The sequence below is a fragment of the Oryzias melastigma genome, linkage group LG18 (assembly GCF_002922805.2).
Source record: "Oryzias melastigma strain HK-1 linkage group LG18, ASM292280v2, whole genome shotgun sequence".
Lineage (NCBI taxonomy): Eukaryota > Metazoa > Chordata > Actinopteri > Beloniformes > Adrianichthyidae > Oryzias > Oryzias melastigma.
The window spans coordinates 5781353-5800831 of NC_050529.1; the positions used below are offsets into that span (position 1 = coordinate 5781353).

The 19479-nt window shown below is 39.7% G+C and overlaps 2 protein-coding genes across 7 annotated transcripts in view; one reads left to right on the top strand and one right to left on the bottom strand.

The window, feature by feature from the left end:
* Nucleotides 1–78: 78 nt before the first annotated feature.
* Nucleotides 79–15667, bottom strand: LOC112156055. Of its 4 annotated transcripts, none has more exons than XM_024288199.1 (31): nucleotides 15556–15667; nucleotides 13423–14397; nucleotides 13280–13341; nucleotides 11744–11782; nucleotides 11273–11524; nucleotides 11011–11192; nucleotides 10721–10929; nucleotides 9321–9400; nucleotides 9154–9239; nucleotides 8859–9008; nucleotides 8743–8777; nucleotides 7783–7950; nucleotides 7575–7700; nucleotides 7463–7501; nucleotides 7270–7395; nucleotides 7074–7200; nucleotides 5852–6022; nucleotides 5745–5779; nucleotides 5486–5650; nucleotides 4811–4945; nucleotides 4662–4700; nucleotides 4380–4520; nucleotides 4210–4295; nucleotides 4102–4125; nucleotides 2249–3239; nucleotides 2083–2176; nucleotides 1790–1879; nucleotides 1591–1722; nucleotides 543–659; nucleotides 352–473; nucleotides 79–280 (listed from the first exon to the last, which is right to left on the bottom strand). In XM_024288199.1, exons 2-31 carry the CDS (start codon nucleotides 14218–14220, stop codon nucleotides 227–229), a joined length of 4875 nt encoding a protein of 1624 aa, XP_024143967.1. In that variant the 5' UTR covers nucleotides 14221–14397; nucleotides 15556–15667; the 3' UTR covers nucleotides 79–226. The 4 variants fall into 4 exon arrangements, with proteins under 4 accessions (XP_024143967.1, XP_024143964.1, XP_024143965.1 ...); XM_024288196.1 differs by having other exon boundaries at nucleotides 8859–9005; nucleotides 10703–10929; XM_024288197.1 differs by having other exon boundaries at nucleotides 7270–7392; nucleotides 10703–10929.
* A 2741-nt stretch (nucleotides 15668–18408) lies between these two features.
* Nucleotides 18409–19479, top strand: part of dysf (dysferlin, limb girdle muscular dystrophy 2B (autosomal recessive)) — an 84118-nt gene continuing 83047 nt past the window's right edge. For 2 of the 3 annotated variants that reach the window (XM_036216572.1, XM_036216574.1), the window contains exon 1: nucleotides 18409–18679. In XM_036216572.1, the coding sequence (XP_036072465.1) occupies nucleotides 18592–18679 (88 nt within the window). In that variant the 5' untranslated portion in view covers nucleotides 18409–18591. The remainder of the gene's footprint in view (nucleotides 18680–19479) is intronic. The other variant, XM_036216573.1, reaches the window with a different exon arrangement.

Sequence of the window (19479 nt, forward strand, 5' to 3'; positions counted from 1 at the left end):
GGTGGTGCGGAGGTAGTAAAGACAAAATCTGTTCCATTTCTGGGCTTAAATCATATTCATAATGAAAAATGAAATCAGTTTGGTGGAATATTTTAGTATTTATTGAATCTTTAAAAACATCACTAAAATAAACAGTGGAAAAGCACACGTTTTCAGTGGAAAAGCACACGTTTTCAGTTTAAATTGGCAGATTTCAGCAGTGGTTAAATCAGAGAAGGCTGACGTTTTATGTCAACTTTCTGGAACATTTTCTCAGCTGTGCTCTCTTCTGGTAATATTCCTGCAAAACAAAGAAGAGAGATGAAAGTGGTGCAGAAGGTTTGATGCCTTTGATCTCGGGTCTCCTCGTACCCGTAGTTTGTCGTAGTGTAGTTTGCTGCAGCAGTGAAGGTCCTCCTCGACGCTTTCTCTCATGTAGAAAACCGAGCAGAGGTTACAGTAGAACGCTTTAGTGCGGACGGTGAACTCCAGGCCTGAAGAGGAGCAGAAAAGACGGTTTAGATGAAGTCGGCGTCTGACTGGCGGAGGTGCATGAGTCTCACCGTAGGAGCAGTTTGGGTTGAACGGCTTCAGTTTGGAGCGGGGGGAGACGCGTACCGACTGAGGAGGAGTTTGATTTTCGGCAAGAGGAAGGAACATTCTTGTTTGTTTTCTGAAAGCTAAAGAAGACCAGTCATTAAAACCAAATTATGAAAACTAAATTCATTTTTTTAAGTTGTTCCCAGAACTCTTAATTATGATAATGTTGTTTATAGCCCAAATATAAAAACCTGAAACATTTTATACAACAAAGTTTCTGCAGAGTGACAGGAGTTCATCAAAAATTCGCCTTTATTGATAAATTATAAACACACTTTTGCAATAGATGCATAGCTGATCAGAAAGGGACTTAAACCTTCTTTATTTAAAAATATTTTGGCTGCCATTGTTGCTTTTATTAGAATTATATTATTATCTATGGCTGTTATCAATTGCTGCTACCCAAAATAAACAAAGGTAATTTGTCAAATTGACATTAATAGGCCAGAAGAAATCTTTTTACAAAGATCATCTATTAGTAAGAAGAGTACTCACTCCTCCCCAGAATCCTTCATACAATCACATAGACAAGTTTATGGAGTGTGTGCAGCATCTTTATGTTTATACAATCTTTGTTTCTTTCTTTTAAATCCATTAAAGTTTGTACAAATCTATAAAAATACTTGGTAAAACATACTTTTGTATTTATTTAAGAATAGTATTTATGTATTTACAAGTAAAAGTAGGAACTAAACTATTTTTTGTCTGTCCCTCTGTGTGCCAATTGCATTCTGGGTAGTTCTGCAGTTGAATGCTTGATGAGTGACAGTAAAAAATTAACCTTTTCCTTCAATCAGGTCCTCTTAAATGTACACCTCTTTTGCACAACTTTTTACAAATAGGAACAAACCTCAACAAAAAAACATTTTTAACACCTGTTACATTAAATTTCACATATTCAGACTTTTTCTTTTAGACGTTTTTGGTACATTTAGAACTTTTTAGGAGCCCTGCGGCTGAACAGAACAATGACTTTGGAGAGTTTCTCCATCTGGTTGATGTAAACTGTACCTGTAACAGTCTCATCCTCCTTCTTTACTTCCAGAGGAAGACTCCCAGCATCCTCTGCTCTTTCCTGGATCTCTTCTTCCTCTTTTACCTGATCTCCTGGAGCCTCAGCTTTTCCTCTTGGAGACCTCCTCACTGCAACACGACACAAATCAGAACACACATCTTTCATCCGCTGTCGTGGATCTTCACTTCGTTCTACCGCCAGCCGCTCTGATCTTCTTCCTGGGCCGCCCTCGGGGTCTGGTTACTACTGCTGGTTCCTGCGGATCGTCTGGCTTCAATGGTTCTTCTAAAACAACACAAATTTAACATTTAAAGGAACATTTAGTTTTTGATGATGCACACGACTTCAATACACTAAACGTTGATTCTTTTCTAACATAGTTGACCTCCAGAGACAGAAAACCATCAGAAACAAAGGGGTCATCTAGGAAGAAAAGACTTTTCTCCTAAACAATAAAAGCTGATCTGATCTTTCCAAAGAAAACCGACCTGTGTCATCTCCAAGTTTGCGTTTGGTTGACCCCGAGGTGTTCTTGTGGTCGTCTTTGTCTCCTTTCCCGTCTTCACCTGCAGCTGAATCGACCTGAAGATGGAAAATCTTTGGGTTTAACTTTTTTTCTGGGATTTAAATTAACCAGTTTGGTTTCCTTCTCACCTCAAACCTTTGTGGTTCTTCTTTCACCTCCAGAGTCGGAGGTTCTTCTTTGACCTCTGCTGCTGGCTGGTCTCCTGCGGCGTGACTCTCTTCTTCTGGAGCAGCTCGCTCCGACCTTGAAGGATCCTCGGAAACGTTCTCTACATGATGGTCCGCTGGATCTGGACGCTGAACCTTCACATGATGGAATTCCTTGTTCGTCAGCTCCTCCGCGGGGTTCTCGGTTGGTTCCTCTGGAGCTACTTCGTCCGGAACGTTCTCTGCAGCCTCCACAGGCGATTGTTTGTCGTCATGAACCTCCTCCTCCCTCTTGTCTGAGCCAAAACCAGTTGGAACATCCTCTTTGAGTCCTTCAGTATCCTCCTCAATCTGGAATCCTTCCACCTTCTCGCTCGTCTTCAAAGGATCCTCTACAGGAAGTGTTTCCACGGTCACATGACCATATTCCACAGACTGAGTCTCTGCTGCTGTTGGTTGATCGTCAGAAAGATCAGGCTCCTGGTGGGCGTCTTCCTCCTCCTGAACCGTTCCAGCTTCACATTCGGAAATCTTCTTGGTGACAGGTTCAGGTTTCTGGTCGTCTTCTTCTGTTTTGGTTCCACCATCGTCTGGATCCACGTGGATCTCTCTGGTCTCCACTGGGATTTGGTCTCTGCTCTCTCCACCCTCCGGTCCAGGTGACTGGGATTCCTCGTGGCTGCTATGAAGATCTGATGCGTCCATCTCGACCGGTTCTACTTGATCGGTGTGGTCTGGCTGAATCTGAGGATCTGCTGCAGGACGAAGTGGGGAATAGGAATCAGAGGCGGAGTCTGAAGAAATATTCTCCAGGCCTTCAGTCGCTGCAGCTGAAGATGTCGGTTCAGAATCGACAGCAGAACCGGTTTGAGGAGGTTCACAGGTGGAATGGGTTCCTGTGTCTTGTTCACAGTTTGATGTGGGAAGATCATTCGAGTCTTCCAAGTTCTCTCTCAGGACTTTGACGCTGATCCTGAGGGAGGGAAAGAAAGGGATTAAGTCGAAAAATATCTGTGTCTTCTCCAGTTCTGAACCATGTAACAGTTTTCAACCTGCAGAGAACATTTAGAAATCTTTCTGTGAAGTGGGTTCTCCTTGGTGGTGTTTAACATGTTCTTGTGACATTTTTCTAATTGAGCTTAACATTCCATTTCTAGTATAAAAGCTGTGCAGCAAAGCTAGTAGTGGCTGAGAAAAATGGTACAAGAAACATGTTAAAAACACAAAAAAAGACTATTTTTATTGGAGTGGATCTTTAACCCTACATAGCCAGGCATTCATATTGTTTGATACACGTGTTTCTGAGACCTCTTTCTCATTAGCATGATCCAAATTTTCCTTAAAAACCCATTGTTTGTAACATAGTCCACGTTTTCTGCCTTGTAGTTCCTCATAATTCCACTAGGGGCAGTAGAAGTGCTTTTTCTGCTCATTTCAAAATGGCTGCCTCCATGAAATCTCAAAAACACTTTTGGCGGGAAAACTTTTAAGCTAATTTTCTAAAATTTACAGTGAGAATAACTCATCTAATGTTATTCATTTTTGTAAAGGACTACTTGCAGTACGTAAAAAATGCCAAAGTAGTAGATAATTTATTATTTATAATGCAGTTACATCAAGTTAAAAATATGTGCATCAAATTTGAGACAGCGGGTAAATAAGGTGCTTTTTTAATCACATCACCCAAAGTGTTATATTTGATAATATCTATATCTCGTAAAAAAAACTATTTTTTTGTAGATTAAAAATAACCAATAATCTTTTTGGTGCTTTTTTTAACCCATCATACATTTCTGGATCTGATCTCAAATTATTCAAACAACACTAATACTTACGGTCGAATGAATCGGATCTTCGCCCTGTTCAGAGGAAAGACGGGAACGTAATTTAATAATAATAATAACTATATATAGAGATTTTTTATAAACCTGTAGTGAACGCACCAGACTTCACTTGTAAACTGAGACCTCAGGGAGGAACTGTTAACCACGTCTACCACTCCTCTGGGTTCAGCCATCTCAATGTAGATCTGCAGTAGACAATATTTTCAAACAATCAAAGTCTACTCTGAGACGTTCAACATCCTAAAGAAAAGAGCTTGTTCTTATCCTACAGTGTTGGCGAGCGGCAGGAAGCTGACGAAGGGCGCAATGGATGCCACGGCGTTCATGACCATCTTAATGAGAAACACCGACGTCTGGAAGATTTCCACAAGCAGCAGTCGCTCCTCCAAACATGCAGGTTGAGGAAAATACTAGAGAATCAAAAATGAAGTTACAACTTCCAGAAAATGATCCACAAATCAGCAGAAAAACACTTACAGATATGATGAGGCTTTTGATATGATCAATAAAAAAAATTGCTAATTTAATAAAAAATAATTCAGAAAACTTACACCGTTGCTCAATTTCATCAGATTTCTGTACATGACCTCCTGCGAAGAACCATCACTATGTTAGCTACATGTTTAGCATAAAAAGCTTCGTCAGCAACACTTTCACTCCCAAAAGGGCGCGTTTAAAAAACATATTTTTTTTCCTGTACCTCACTAGAGTGGGGATGGAGGTTCTCCAGAACAAAGTGGATGTTCAGCTGGTAATCTCTGACCAAAAACGGACTCTTGATGCAGTCCTCAGCAAACGTGCTGCACATGATCCAGCTGTTAAAGAAGATAAACGCCTGGAGGAGGGAGTCAAACAAACAAAAAAAGACAAAAACAAGAGAGAAGATTGTAGAGTGTTATCTTCATGTAAAAACATCATTAGTTTCTCTTTATTTATTTTGAAATAACCACATTTAACAAATCCTGGAGTCCAAACCATCAACCGTCCACCTCCTTGTAAATCTTGAGTGTCAGGAAGTGCTCCTTGATTCTGCCATGGGAACACTGGGACCAAACATCTCCAAACTTCTGTGGACACCAAACATCTCCACTTATGTGTAGAGACTAAATATCTCTACACATGTGTAGACACCAGATATCTCCACTTATTGGTGAAGACCAAATATCTCCATTCATAGGTTTAGTCAAAATAACACCATTTATAGGTAGATACCAAATATCTCCACTAATGTGTAGAGACCAGATATCTCCACTGATGTATAGAGACCAGATATCTCCACTGATGTATAGAGACCAATTGTCTCACTGTAGAAACCCTCAAACTTCATGGATTTCCTCAGAAACATCAACGTTGGTCTGCCAGCTCAGCTCCTCACCCTTCTCTGCAGTGGCAGGACAACCACCTTGGAGGAGAAAAAGCAATCGTTGTCTTTGGGGAAATATGGAGACACCCTCTTGGTGATATCTGTGAACATGTATTTGCCTTCTGGCAGACCGGTCAGCATGACCGTGGAGAACTTGGAGCTTTTTGGGGCGGCGTTCTGTAGGACACACGGGACAAACGTTTGTTTGAAGGTCAGAATCCTGAACCACTGAATGTTTTGCAGATTTCTAACAAGAGCTGGAATCAACAACCTTGATGTCCGCCGTTTCCTTCACCGTGACGTAACCTAAAAGGTAAAAAATTGACATGGTTAGCTGCTTCGCTAACACCTCGGTAGTTTTTGTCTTCTGTCTCATACTTGGAATGATGAACCAGGCAGACGCGGTGGGGAACAAATATGGACTGGTTGTCATGGGGACCCAAAACGGTGAAGTGCTACCCTCTGGAATGTCACGCTTGGTGGTGAGGACGAACACTCCGTTGACGATGTCTCTGCTGTTGGGTAAGGCCTTTGCTGGGAGTCTCGGAGCTGCAGAAGGAAATTAGGAGGTTCTAAACGGAATCTGCAAAGGTTTGATGAAGGTAAGGTGTTCATGGGATACTTTTGAGGTCATAATCTCAACATGAAGTTCTTGAAGGAACAGCGTAACCCCACATCCCTGACTTCACATCCGAACCTCTACCTGAAATCATCACAGAAGTTCTGGCAGTCCCTGATACTTCTCAGTTTCTTCTTGATTAGAAGATAAAAAATTGATAACAATTGCCAAATGAAATGTTCTTATGTGACCCGATGGTTTCCTTAAATAGCCTCTAGCATCCTTTCCTTAAGTCTTTCAGAGTAAACTATATCTATATATATGAACAGTATCACTTTTGGCACACTAAAAACAAATGATTATTTTTGTGTTTTTTTTTATACCCATAAGACTTCTTTGGCATCCTGTCTTCGTTTTGCCCTAAAAAATAAATAACATCCCAACTTTTGGACCACTAGCTTAGTGGCGAAGCTAGTAGCTGCAAGGCACCACTAGCTTAGCGGCGAAGCTAGTAGCTGCTAATCACCACTAGCTTAGAGGCGAAGCTAGTAGCTGCTAAGCACTACTAGCTTAGCGGCAATGGTAGTAGCTGCTAAGCACCACTAGCTTAGCGGCAATGGTAGTAGCTGCTAAGCACCGCTAGCTTAGCGGCAATGGTAGTAGCTGCTAAGCACCACTAGCTGAGCGGCGGGGCTAGTAACTGCTAAGCACCACTAGCTTAGCAATGAAGCTAGTAACTGCTAAGCACCACTAGCTGAGCAGCAAAGCAAATATCGGCTGAGCACTTAGCGTAAACCAGCTGATTATCCCTTTCAGGGTCGCCACAGCGTAACAGCACCCACTGTTTACGCCGGATGCCCTTCCTGACACAACCCTGTACTTGAGGGGCACAGGGACCCAGTTAGGCAGCAGCGTCAAGGGTCTTGGCTAAGGACCAATCAGGGTGGGGATCAGTGGACAACATTGTTTCCATGACGACAGGATCTTCTTTTAGACCCTGAGTCTAGTTGCTGACGTGAGTGAAACGGGAAACGGACTCACGCAGGGCCGTCGAAGAGCTCGTCGGGGTTTTCAGCCTGCACACTTCGCAGCCAAAGCGCCGCTTCAGGAGGCCGAACCAAACTCCGAGCCGATCGGCATCTTGGGCGGACTCGAACTCGATAAAAACCTGTATCACACAGAGGACAGATGAGCAGCTGTTGTGTCACTGGCGGTGTATCGTCATGCTCTGTCACACCTTGCTGAGCAAAGGCATGAAGTTCTTGACGGAGCCAATTTTCATTAAAGCGTCCCTGAGCTCCCCGACTTCACGTGGAGAGATGTTTTGGACAAAGATGGTGCTGGATCCGTCATCCGTCACCTTCTGGAAGGGATGGTTCATATCAGCTGTCTGCAAGCTGGTGAAACGTATTTGTGTGTGCACTACTTACAAGAGACATCCTTTTCATCAGACTCTTATAAAAGCCAATCTGAAAGATAAAAGACAGACCGTTAATGACCCGTCTGTGGCGTTGGTAGCTAGCTAATCCCGATGTTTCTGACCGGCTGCATGTTGATCCGAGCCGATAAAGCTTTGAAACAAAGCCACGACTCTTTGAAAAAGACTCCATCAGCAGATGCAGCCACGGCTCTCTGAAGGCCTGCAGAGTACGCCATCTGGACCACAGCCTGGAGGGAAACGGAACCAAAACCACAAACTAGTGAAGATGACGTTTAATGGAAGTCAATGTACTGAAGACCCAATACCCACTATTTGAGCCTGAGGAACGACGTAGATGTTGTTCTTCCCGAGCTCAAACCCAAAGGGGCGGAGCACCTCGGCCAGCTCTTCCTGAGTGTAGCAGCCGTCGTGATACTTGGGGAGGTTACTGATCAACATCTGCTTTATCTTCAGCAGCCGCTTGGTTTCCTTTGAGCTCTGCAAAGGCCAAGAAAAAGTTTGGTGGGTAACCTAACTCGAAGTTTAGGAGCTTTTATAGATAGAAGGACTTCACAGAGAAGTTGGCAATCACTTGATACCAAGAAATACCCCAAAATATGATCTTATTCTGAAGGAAACTTTAATTTATAAACAACCAGATTATTTCCTTCACGTTATTAAAGAGTTTTAAGAAAAAGGCGACTGGACATTTTTTCTGTAAATTGGTCAGTGGACACCTGGGCACTTTTAGGTCACGCTGCCCTAGTGAAGAATGATTTTACACGTTTGTGATTTTTCTTTCTGAGGTCTGATAGAACCCAACTGGAGCTCTGAAACTTCCTTTTTTAGGATCTTCAGACATCAAACTCCTAACTTGAGACTAATATTTCGAAGCTACAATCTTTTGCTTTGCTAGCTAGCTGTTAGCATCTTGTTTGGAGCAGAATCTAAACTTCAATGATTCTGAAAAGGCTTCCTCAGATCAGATCAAGCTACTTTCTGACACCACGTTCACACCAGGCATGTGACGTTTTTCAAGACTGCCCATTTAGTATATGGTGTTCACACTGGACAAGCAGGGATGGGGCTTCTTCTTCTTCTTCTACTGTTTACTAGTGCATGTCCACCACCTACAGTTGGAAGAGGCTCTGTGTGAGATGTCAAAGCGGTGTAAAGACTTTTTCTCTCACAGCTCTGTTCTGATAAATGAAACAGCGTCGTATAATTATTAATTTGGAAGTAAAGATCACACGATGGCTAGAAAAGGTAGACATAAACAGGATAACTCACATCCTTTTTCATCAGTCTGGATATGTCGTAGCAATCTGCAAAAGAGCGGGAATAAAAAGAATGAACGGCGTTGGTGGTGAAGTCAGACGTGATGCGGTGACAGACGTTCCACGTACAGAAATGTTTCGCGGTCAGGTTCTCTCCCAGACGCTCTCCGACTGTCAGCGACGTGACGGCGGCCGAGGAAGTCGAAGCTTTATTTGTCGGAGTCGCTGTGTCTGAGGCGCAGCAGGAAGATGTGGTCGGCTCCGTCACCGGTTCTTCTGCTAGAATCAGAACAGAAACCAAACCAAGAGAAATCTTTAAGTATTTCCTTAATAAATGTGAGAATTTCCCACTATTTAACATCCACACTTCAACAAGAACGTGTTTCTTCTTTGAATAGACCCAACAGAAATGGTTGGTACGAACGTTTCTTCTGGATCTTCTGTGTTCCTTCTGGGTTCTTTGTTCTGGTCTGTTTGGCGCCGACAGCTTTGACTTTCACAGCCACTTTTCTAGAGTCAACAAAAATACTAATCTTAGCTTTATTTACGTGTGATTAGGAGTCTCAATCAAATGCTTTCTTCATGACTCACTTCTTCAGAGCTTTTTTCTTCTCCACTGAGGTTTTGGACAGAAGCTTCTTGGAAGGTGTTTTTGGGGCATTTTTCTGATGCTGGAGGACATGTGTAAAGAATATAAAACTTCAAATCAGGAGCAGACAAAACAGTCAGTTTAAAAAAAGATTACATTTATGACGTAGACAATACTCCAAGCTTTAATAGACAAAACATTAAGCAATAAATGTCCCATAAACTATTGCACGTTGAGTTAAAAATTATATTTTGGGTTGTAATAAACCTGTGACTGAACATTTGGGGAGTAAAAATCCATCAGTAATACTTTATGGTACTTTGTTACTCATATGTTTTATAATAAGTTACCCCCAATAGGGCAACAGTACACACATCTGATGCTTTTTAAATCATTTGAGTAAACATTTGGATTAATACAGCACAATTTTAATAGATTACTTTTATTTTTATGATCGTTTCCCAACTGTGCCCGAGTACAATTCGGTTCACACTATCCAAACTAGATTTTCATAAATACATATAATCTTTTCTTTAAAAATCTTACTTGAGAAAATATTTGGATGAAAAGAACTCCACTAGCTTTTGTTATTATTATGATTGTTTACAAACCGTACCCGGGTACAGTTCGGTTCATACTAGCCAAACAAACTGGACTTTACATGCATACTTAAGATACTTTCTTTAAAACTCTTCTAGAGTATAAACTTTAACTAGATTTTTATTTTTTATGATTGTTTTCAAAGTGTACCTTGTACAGTTCAGTTCACACTAGCCAAGCGAACTAGATTTTCATAAATACAATGAATACAATACAAATTTACAAGATTACTTAAATTTTTATGATAATGATTGGAAATGTGCCCGGATACATTACGGTTCACACTAGCTAAATGAACTGGATTTAATTACATTTATTTGATATATTTTTTTACAACTTGCACATAAAAATCATTTTATTGCGTTTTTCATTTTACTCAATGACTGTGATTTTTATGATTGTTTCTGAACCGTACCCGGGTACAGTTTAGATCACACTAGTCGAACCAACTGGACTTTCCATGCAATTATATGGTACTTTTTAATTCCTACACAGGTAAATATTTTAAATAGGCTTTTTTTTGTCAATTTTCATAATTGTTTCCTAACTGTGCCCGGGTACAGTTTGGTTCACGCTAGCCAAACAAACTGGACTTACCAGTTTTTTATTATTATTTTTTTTTCCAATAAAGTTTTTGAATTGCTGTGTTAAAGAAATTGAGGATTCTCCTGATGAGCATCAGCATTGAACACTTCTCTTTCTTTTCCATATGTATCTGTTTCTCATTAAAAAGTATTAAAGATTGAAATAAACAGATTTAAACCAGATTTAAAGGTGAGGTTACCTGTGAATTCTCGCCTACCTTCGCACTTCCAGCTGTGACTTTTTTGGGTTTTTTTAGGACGGGCTTCTCTTTGGACAGCTTCTTAGCCACCCTCTTAGCCAGCTCCAGCGTTTCCGCCTCAGTCGGGAAAGGCGTGGACGTCACCTTAGCCAGTTCGGCCAGCAGGACAGGAGCCAAAGTTCTGACGGCGGTCTGCACGTCCGACTGTTTGGACAGAACCTGGACGGCTGGAAGAACCAAAGCACACCTTCAGGTTTGGCGTCATGGCGGCGGCGTTTGCGGTGAGGTGGTTTTTCTGCTCAGCAGACCTGATTTCTTCAGCATTTTCTTGGCCACCTTCTCTGCACTGCTCAGGGGGGTTTCTGTAGACGAGCGCCTCCCACAGCTCCTCTTGAGGGCTGGAGGAGGTGGAAGCGCCTCATCTCCTCGTCTGGAGGAGGTCCCTCTGTCTGCAGAACTCGATTTGTGACGTGGAGACCCAGCAGGAGACCTAACAGAGGAACGAATCCATGATCAGGAGCAGAACTTCAGCTGCTAAACGACTAAAAACAGCTGGATGCAACAGCTGACCAGCTTCCCTCCCTCCTCTCTGTGGAATCACGGCGGCGGTGGAGGCCGGGCGAGCGGCGCCCTCGTCTGTCCGGCTGAGCTTTGCCTCCACGGTTGGCGTGAGGACTGCGAGACCTGCTGGAGGATGAAACCCGAGGATGCGGCGGACTCCAGGACGGAGACTTGCTGCGGCCGTCCCAGCTCCGCCGGCGGCACCGCCGCTTGTCCTGAGAACGTGTCGACGCCCGAGACTGACGGGAATGTGACGGCTCTCTATATGAAGCCAAAAAGAGACGATGCACGTTTAGGCTGACAGCATCACTTTAAAGCACTTTTAGAAAATAATAAATACATAAATAATCAAGTATTTATGCAGAGCTCTGCTCAGATGACTAGAGTGATACTCCTGAGAAACTCCTCCAGCCTCCGTCTGACTCTGAGGAGGATGAGACAAAAAACTGCTGACCAAAGCAGAAAAGAGTGTCGGCTCACCTCAGGATGGACCTCACCTCTCCATCCCACTCCGGAAATCTGAGAAGAACACAAGAACAAACTGTTGATGCTAAGAAAAGAAAAATCTACCAGAAAGAAACCAAGAAAAAACATCAATCGTTTCAGTGAGTACACTTGAGTGGCGTCCTCACGACTAATCTGTAAAATATAAAAAGTTATTCTTCCTTTGATATTCATAAACCCAACAGAGACTGAAGTTTTGAAGCTTTTAATTCTTTTGAAGCTTCTGAATCTTGAAATATTTGAATCTTTAGAAGATATTTAACTTTTTTGAATCTTTCTTTTGGATAGTTTAAAACTTTTAAATCATTTGAATCCTTATAAATCATTTAAAGCTTTTGAATCATTTGAAGCGTCTGAATCATTTTAATGTTTCTTATCTATCATTTGAAGATTTGTAATCATTTAACTCTATGAATCATTTGAAGCTTTTGAATCATTCGAATCTTTCTTATGAATCATTTAAAGCTTTTGAATCATTTGAAGCTTCTGAATCATTTTAATGTTTCTTATCATTTGAAGATTTGTAATCATTTAACTCTATGAATCATTTGAATCATTTGAAGCTTTTGAATCATTTGAATCTTTCTTATAAATCATTTAAAGCTTTTGAAACATTTAAAGCTTTTTAATCATTTGAAGCTTCTGAATCATTTTAATGTTTCTTATCTATCATTTGAAGATTTGTAATCATTTAACTCTATGAATCATTTGAATCATTTAAAGCTTTTGAATCATTTGAATCTTTCTTACGAATTATTTGAAGCTTCTGAATCATTTGAATCTTTCTTGTCTATCATTTGAAGATTTGTAATCATTTTACTCTATGAATCATTTGAATCGTATGAATCATTTGAATCTTTTGAATAATTTGAAGATTTGTAATAATTTAACTCTATGAATCATTTGAAGCTTCTGAGGTATTATAATTGTCAGTCTTTTGAAAATGTTAAATCTTCTGAAAACTTTAAATATTTTTTAAATATTTCTATAGAATCCTTTGAAGTTTTTTAAGCTTTTGAGTCGTTCTCTTGAAGCTTTTGCATCATTCTTTTGAAAAATTTGAATCTTATGAGTTCTTTTCAATCTTTTGAAAATTTTGAAGCATTTTTTTCTTTTGATGGCATTGAAGCTTCTGAATCTTTTATAACGTTTTCATGTTTAAAAGCTTTTGAATCTTTTGAAGTGTCTGCATCTTTTTTATCTTAAAACTTCTGAATCTTTTTTGTACATTTTAAGTCTGTCTTTGAAAAGTTTTGAATCTTTCTTTAGAATTTAAACTTTTTAAGCTTTTGAATTTTTGTCGTGAAAATTTTGAAGCTTCTGAAACTTGTCTTTCCTTAAAATCTTTGGAAAATTCTGAATTTTTTTGTGCTTTATGTTTTGATTTTTTTTTTAATTGAAGCTTCCATTTCTTTTGAAGGTTTTCAATCTTTCTTACACATCTTTTTCAACATTTTTGCATCTTTCTCTTCCATGTTTAGACATTTTGGACCGAAGAGGGGAAGCTCTGACCGTGTCCGCAGCTGCTTGCAGTTCAGGAGGTGAAGGCTGCTGGTCTGATGGAAGAACCAGTCCTGCCAGAGCAGCACAGAACAGAAGCAGGTTAACTCTGACTGAAGTCCTTTGAAGAAGAAGAAGTTCAGACGTTCACCCACCATCATGTCTTCAGAGTTTTTGCCGCACAGACAGCAGGAATGAGGAAACACTCTGGGCGTTTCTGCAGCGTAGTCCTGAATCATAGCTATCGTGGGCAGACTCTGGGGAACTTCAGTTGGGAATTGTCTGCTGGAGTGAGAAGGTCCTGCATGGACAACTGTAGGTTTAGTTAGCCCGGAGACACTCGGACACTTCTCTTGATCTTTTTGATCAAGTTTCTTTGTGGTTTTTGCAGGTTTAGCGGCTGCTATCCTTTTTACTGAACTTTTAATCTTGTTTTTTCCATCAGTTTGGACGGTTTTCAGGTCTGTTGTCCTCTTCTTCTTCTTCAAAGGAGCAGACTTACAAACCTTGGATTTGAGGCTTTGTTTGGCTTTCAGCTTTGGTTTCTCTACAGACGTTTTCGAGCTCCGGAGCTGCTTTGATTTTCCCAGCGGTTTTGGAGTTTTAACGCTAGAACATTGAGCTTTTACTGAACTCCCTTTGTCGTTTAAACCACTCCTCCTTCCAGTAAAATCTTCACATGATTTAAAAGCGGCTCCGCTTGGACTCCCGGAGGACTCTGGATTGGCTTCGGATTGGGCTCTTTGGTCCTTTTCTGCACGAATCTTCCACAGGATCTGAGCCAGCATGGCCGGACTCATCTGCTCCTCTGGGTACAGAAGAAGCTCCTCCAAGTCGTCCTTATCGAGTCCGAAGCTTTGCAGGAGGGCGACAGCTGCTTCTGCGGTGAACCTGAGCTGCGGCTCACGCTGCTCTTGTGGCGTCTCGCTTTGTAATTTTCTGAAGGCATCCATCCTGCTTTCACAGCAGAAGTTGAGGGAATTGTTCTCTGGTGGTATCAACAGAGTTCCTCAGTGGAAGTCGGTGGAATTTAGGATTTCTGAGGAAAAGGGGGGCACTCAGCTTCAGAATAGAAGATCTTTGGGGAGACGCAGATGCATCTTCTGAGAACTTAGAGTCCCACAGGTTTTCTTTATTCCCATGAAGGAGGAAATGTTTTAAAGAAGGCAAGAAAAACAAAGAATTAAGTTAAAGGAGGCTCCTGTTCAGCTTCAGAGATGCACATCAATCTAACCCTTCAGAATAAGATAACTTCCTGTTGAATATTTCACATAAAAGCATCTATTCGCATTGAAGGAGTATTGGGGACATCATAAGAAATAAATACAAATTTGAGAAATTATGAGAAAAAAAAGTCACTAATTTAAAGAATAATGTCCTATTTTACAAGAATAATACCGTAAATGTATGATTGGAAAAAGTCCTAATTTAACAGAGGAAAATAATGTAATAGTTTCAAGAAAATAAAGTTTTAAATCTACAAAACAATAAAAAGTAAAGCAGATTCTTGACCAGTCCATCCAATTTTTCTACCACTCAAATTAAACCAATTGTTTTTGTTAAAACATTTTGAAATCTAAATGTAGTATTTTATTTGCCAAAAAGTAGGACTTTTTCCTTGTAAAATTGGGACTTTTGGAAACATAAATTTACATATTTATCCTCATATATTCTTTAATTTTGAGCCATATTTTAACAACTTTAATCATATAAAATATTTATTTTTCCTCATAATTTTTTGTTTATTCATTTATATTCTATCATGGTCGTACCTCACAAAAAACCATAGACTGTATATAAAATAATTAATAATTAATTTTTACAGTCTATGCAAAAAACAGATAATTTCACGTTTTCTTGTAAGTTAAAACATCTCTCATTTGTTTAAACATGATTGTTTACTGTGTAACTACAAAAAAACACAATACTAAGAAAAGCAACAAATAAAAACAAACGAAACAGACCACAGATCAACAAATAACTATAAACTGCTGTTTTTTGTACACAAAACCATGCAGAAAACCGCTTTTCCCCCACGAGGATAAATTACGACTTTTTTTCGACACTTCTTCAAGTTTTACGTTTAATGGTCTCGAAACACTCGTGATATAAGGGGGTGTGGATGGAATGAGCAAAAAGTTATGTTAAAACAGTACATTAACAAAAACCGTGAACCTCCAGCGTGCCTTTTAATCAAATAAACGTTGCGAAATGAGCACATTTACAATTTTAGCTTATAACTATGATTTTTATATGACTCCGTAACGTATTTGGGAGAAACTTTTTACCTCCAATTGTTGCTTCTTGCTTCTTCTGTGGCCGTTTGCAGAGCAGCAGGCTGCTCGCCACCTGCTGGAGGAAAGAGGTAAATGCAGTGGTCGTCAAATCGTCTTGAAAGGGCGGTGTCATTTATTTTTAAAAACCCGGAAGTAACTTTGAAAAAGGGTATTTTATGATCTTTTATTGACACGCATTTCTTCCTTTTGCATTGTAATTAAATAATTTTTATAAGTTTATCATTCTTAGCTTAAAGTTGAAAGCAATATGGACTGTAAACCTTCATTTTTTTCTTTAAAAAACGAAAAAATGCCTTTAAGTAAGCCATTGGTCCATTGGTCGACCTATTTTCCCTCTCAAAGAAACCAAAAAATAATTCCTTCGTTTAAACACAATATTTATCCATAAAGTGTAGAAAACAACCACAATTCCCATTGATTGTGTTTTGTAAATATTACATCAAAAAATAATGCGTAAATTTATTTAACTTCTTTTAATTTGTGTTTAAGAATCATCCTGAAATCTGAATTTTTAAAACTTATTTGCAAACTTGAAATTAATGTATTTTTTGCATTTATTTTCTGCATTATAAGGTAAACAATAATGATGCACTTTATACAATAATTTTAAAATACTGTTTTTTTTATCAAATGTCTGAATATTAATAAAATTAAAAAAAAAACCCTGTAGTAGAGGTTTTTCAGTATAGAACTTTATCGGGTATAGAATTTTAAGGAGTTGTAATAAATACAATGCATTGGTATCTGCAGTGATGGCCATATGACTTTATATAGCACTGTATTTAGCTGAAATACACAGAATTTTATTGTGTATTATTATAGAAATCAACTGAAAATGTATTTATTATTATGTTTAAACATTTACAAAAATGACATTTTCTGACATATTATTATTTTTTGTTGAGAACTGATCAGTTGTGAGATAGGTCAAGTTAGAAAATTACACTACACAACAATAGAAATTGTGTTTTGTTGGAAACTTTCCAGGATTAGGAATCAAGTGTTATCTTTATGTTTATGGCGATTTAAAGTCTCATAGTGGTTTTGAATAAACTTTAACTAAAGATGGTACCTTCTTTATTTTAAATCTTTATCTGTCAAATATTTAAATATTCTGGCCTAAATGTTAACAGTTGTAGACTCCTGTCCTCACTGAAGTTTAATTGTAAAGTAGTTTTTGCACGATGAACTATGAGCGCTTTTATCAAAAGCAAACAATAATCTTCCCCTCATTCGACATGTGACCTAATCCCATTCCATGCATGAATGGAGGTCTTAACGGTGGAGGAATGAGAACAATTCCAAAGGTTTGTAACTCTAGGGGTTCGATTCTCTCTGACGCTTTATGCACTCAACTCATAAACCATTTGAAGACTGACTTTTATTTTGAAAAATACAAGGCGGCTCAGCGATGACAAGAGCGAGTGTTCAATGATGGCTCTGACATGAGGGGGTTTCTGTGGGTCTTCTATTATTAGGCCAGCCCACTGGGTCAGCCACAGATTTAGACAGAGTGTTTATAGAAGCAAGTTTGTTTGGGAAAGGAGTCTTTAAAAAGTTGTTTTTTTATTATTTGTAAGTAGAAAACAATAAGTAACAATTAATATGATGTTTTTTTTTGCATAAAAAGCTGTTTTATTCTACAATATTTTTCAAAGCTTTTCTTTTTGTGACAATAATTTAATCCTTGTATCAAATACATGGATTTAATTGCAATACATTAAATCCTTTTCCCAAATAAATGACTCAAAATCCATAAAAACAATGTTGTGGAGTCACAGCAGCTCCTCAGTTGGGGGCGATAGTACCCGGAAAACAAGTTCTGATCACTGAGAAAAGAAACACAAAGAAAACCAGGCTGTTAACTCTTCACTTTAGGAATTTGAATTCAACCAGGGGCGTTGCAGTTCCTCAAATGACCTGTAGGGGGTGGTTTCAAAAGGCTGTTTCTTTTATTCCAATGCTAAACAAAAAAAATTGCTGTATTTTCTTTTCATAGTTACTTTAAAAAAAGTGTAAAACATTTTTAGAAGTATAATTTCATTGGATGCACTCAAAAAAACTTTTACTTTATTTTATCTGGCCCACTCACCCATTTCTGGTGCACAGAGTTGGTTGAATTAAACTTTAGTCAATATGGCCGACGCACTTCCGGGCTCCTAAATCCATAATCCAGGTGGGCCTGAAGTATTGACTGTATATGAGAACTGGACCATGTTAGTATGATGTCATCCATAGAAAACTACCCACTTTTGGCTTCAACCAATTGACATCAATCTTCTTTTTTTTTTCTCCCCATTTTGGACCCAGACGACGTCCGTAAGCAGCAATACGTCCAAGTCAGTCTGAGTTCACGTTTCCATGGGAACCACTTTGATGACAAGAACTTGAATATCTAGCATTAAAGGAAAAAATATCAAGAAAAAAAACGTAAAGTAAAATGTATCAATTTTTTGGGGGTGTTTTGTGATGACTTCCTGTTTGGAACCCCCTTGGGGGAGGGGTCACTCAGTCCAGTTGTTATCTGCTGTCAATGTTTTTTTTTTAAAACCTTTCACTCAGAAGTTGCTAATTAACAAAACAAAAAGTTGAAACATGTAAAACTACAACATAAATGAGATAAAGTGTAAAGTGTAAATGTAGACCTACTGAAGAATTTATCTGTGTACATCAGGGCATCTGAAGCCAACAAAATCAAATCACTCTTAAACTTATAAAACAAACCACTAAAGATTTCTTGTAAAAATATTACTGGTAACTTTTAGTTGATCTTCAACTCAGATCTCATATTTATGTGCAGGAATGAGCTTAAAATACCAAACCCATAGGGAGTGAGGCCCCTTTAAAGCAGCTGTGATTGAAGGGACAGTGTGTGTGCATGAGTCAGCTGCTGCACTGGGCTTCTGCCATATCGCAGTCGGGCTGAGGCTGCCGGAGTGATCCTCGCACTTTCACTTCAGCGGCCGCTCCCAGACGTCATGGATCTGCTGGATTTCTGAGCTGACTGGACCAACACACGTGGGACCCATGCTGCGCGTGTTCATTCTGTGTGCGGAGCGCCTCCAGACGCCGGACGATGATGTCAGTGATGCCTACTGCAGCGTCACCTATGAGGGTACGTCTGTGTGTCTGCAGCCCTGCAGTCCTGGAGGATGAAGTCGGGTTCAATGGATGGGAATCCATTAAACAGCTTTTATGGGGTATTAAACCAAGCACTGACCAATAGGAGGGAAGCATTTTCAATGTGTGTCCAGTAAATCCTGACTGTAATCATAGTCTCCACCCCCGTCAGAGTGGAGTTGATCCTGTGGGGACTCCCACATCATCCCTCTTCCTCTGGTGGTTATCATTAGACTTTTTCGGTTTGTTCAGTGGGGTCAACTCACACAAAACAGGAACAATAACTGATTTAAAGTCTGCAACTGACTAAAAACATGTACAATTGTAAGTATTTGGAGACTTGTCTGCGCTCCTATCCCAAGATTGACCTTTCCGTGTGGGTTTTTCGTGAATTACTCTTGCACATAAGCTTCATTGGTTGACTCTAAATTGTCCCTAATCATGAGTATATGATTGTGTTGCTTGAGACAAACCTGTCCAGGGTGTACGCAACTTTAGCCCAACAGTAGCCGGAACAGGAAACCTCGTGACCCCATAATACAAGAGTGTCAAACATATGGAATTCTTTGACACCAAGTCTTTCATGTGTAGTGAAAGTGCAACTGTAGGACAATGTGTGTTTGAATGTAGAATTATGTGTTCTATAAGTGTTTGTGAACGTTTGCGTTCTACGTCCCAGGGAACATTTCAAAGGTTCACCTTTGGGCTGAATTGGTGGGTTTGTCCGCGGGTTCCATGGTAGCATCTGTGTTTGCCCATACCGGCTTAAGTGGGGACTCACAGGGTCAAGGCAAC

Bases quoted from the DNA above. Each gene is read 5' to 3' on its own strand.
- LOC112156055 (XM_024288195.1), bottom strand. From the start codon at position 14,220: ATGGATGCCTTCAGAAAATTACAAAGCGAGACGCCACAAGAGCAGCGT. The intron at 8,778-8,858 runs GTACGTGGAACG...GCTCTTTTGCAG, and splicing joins CCTGACCGCGAAACATTTCT to ATTGCTACGACATATCCAGA. The intron at 1,723-1,789 runs GTAGAACGAAGT...GTCGTGTTGCAG, and splicing joins GAAGATCAGAGCGGCTGGCG to TGAGGAGGTCTCCAAGAGGA.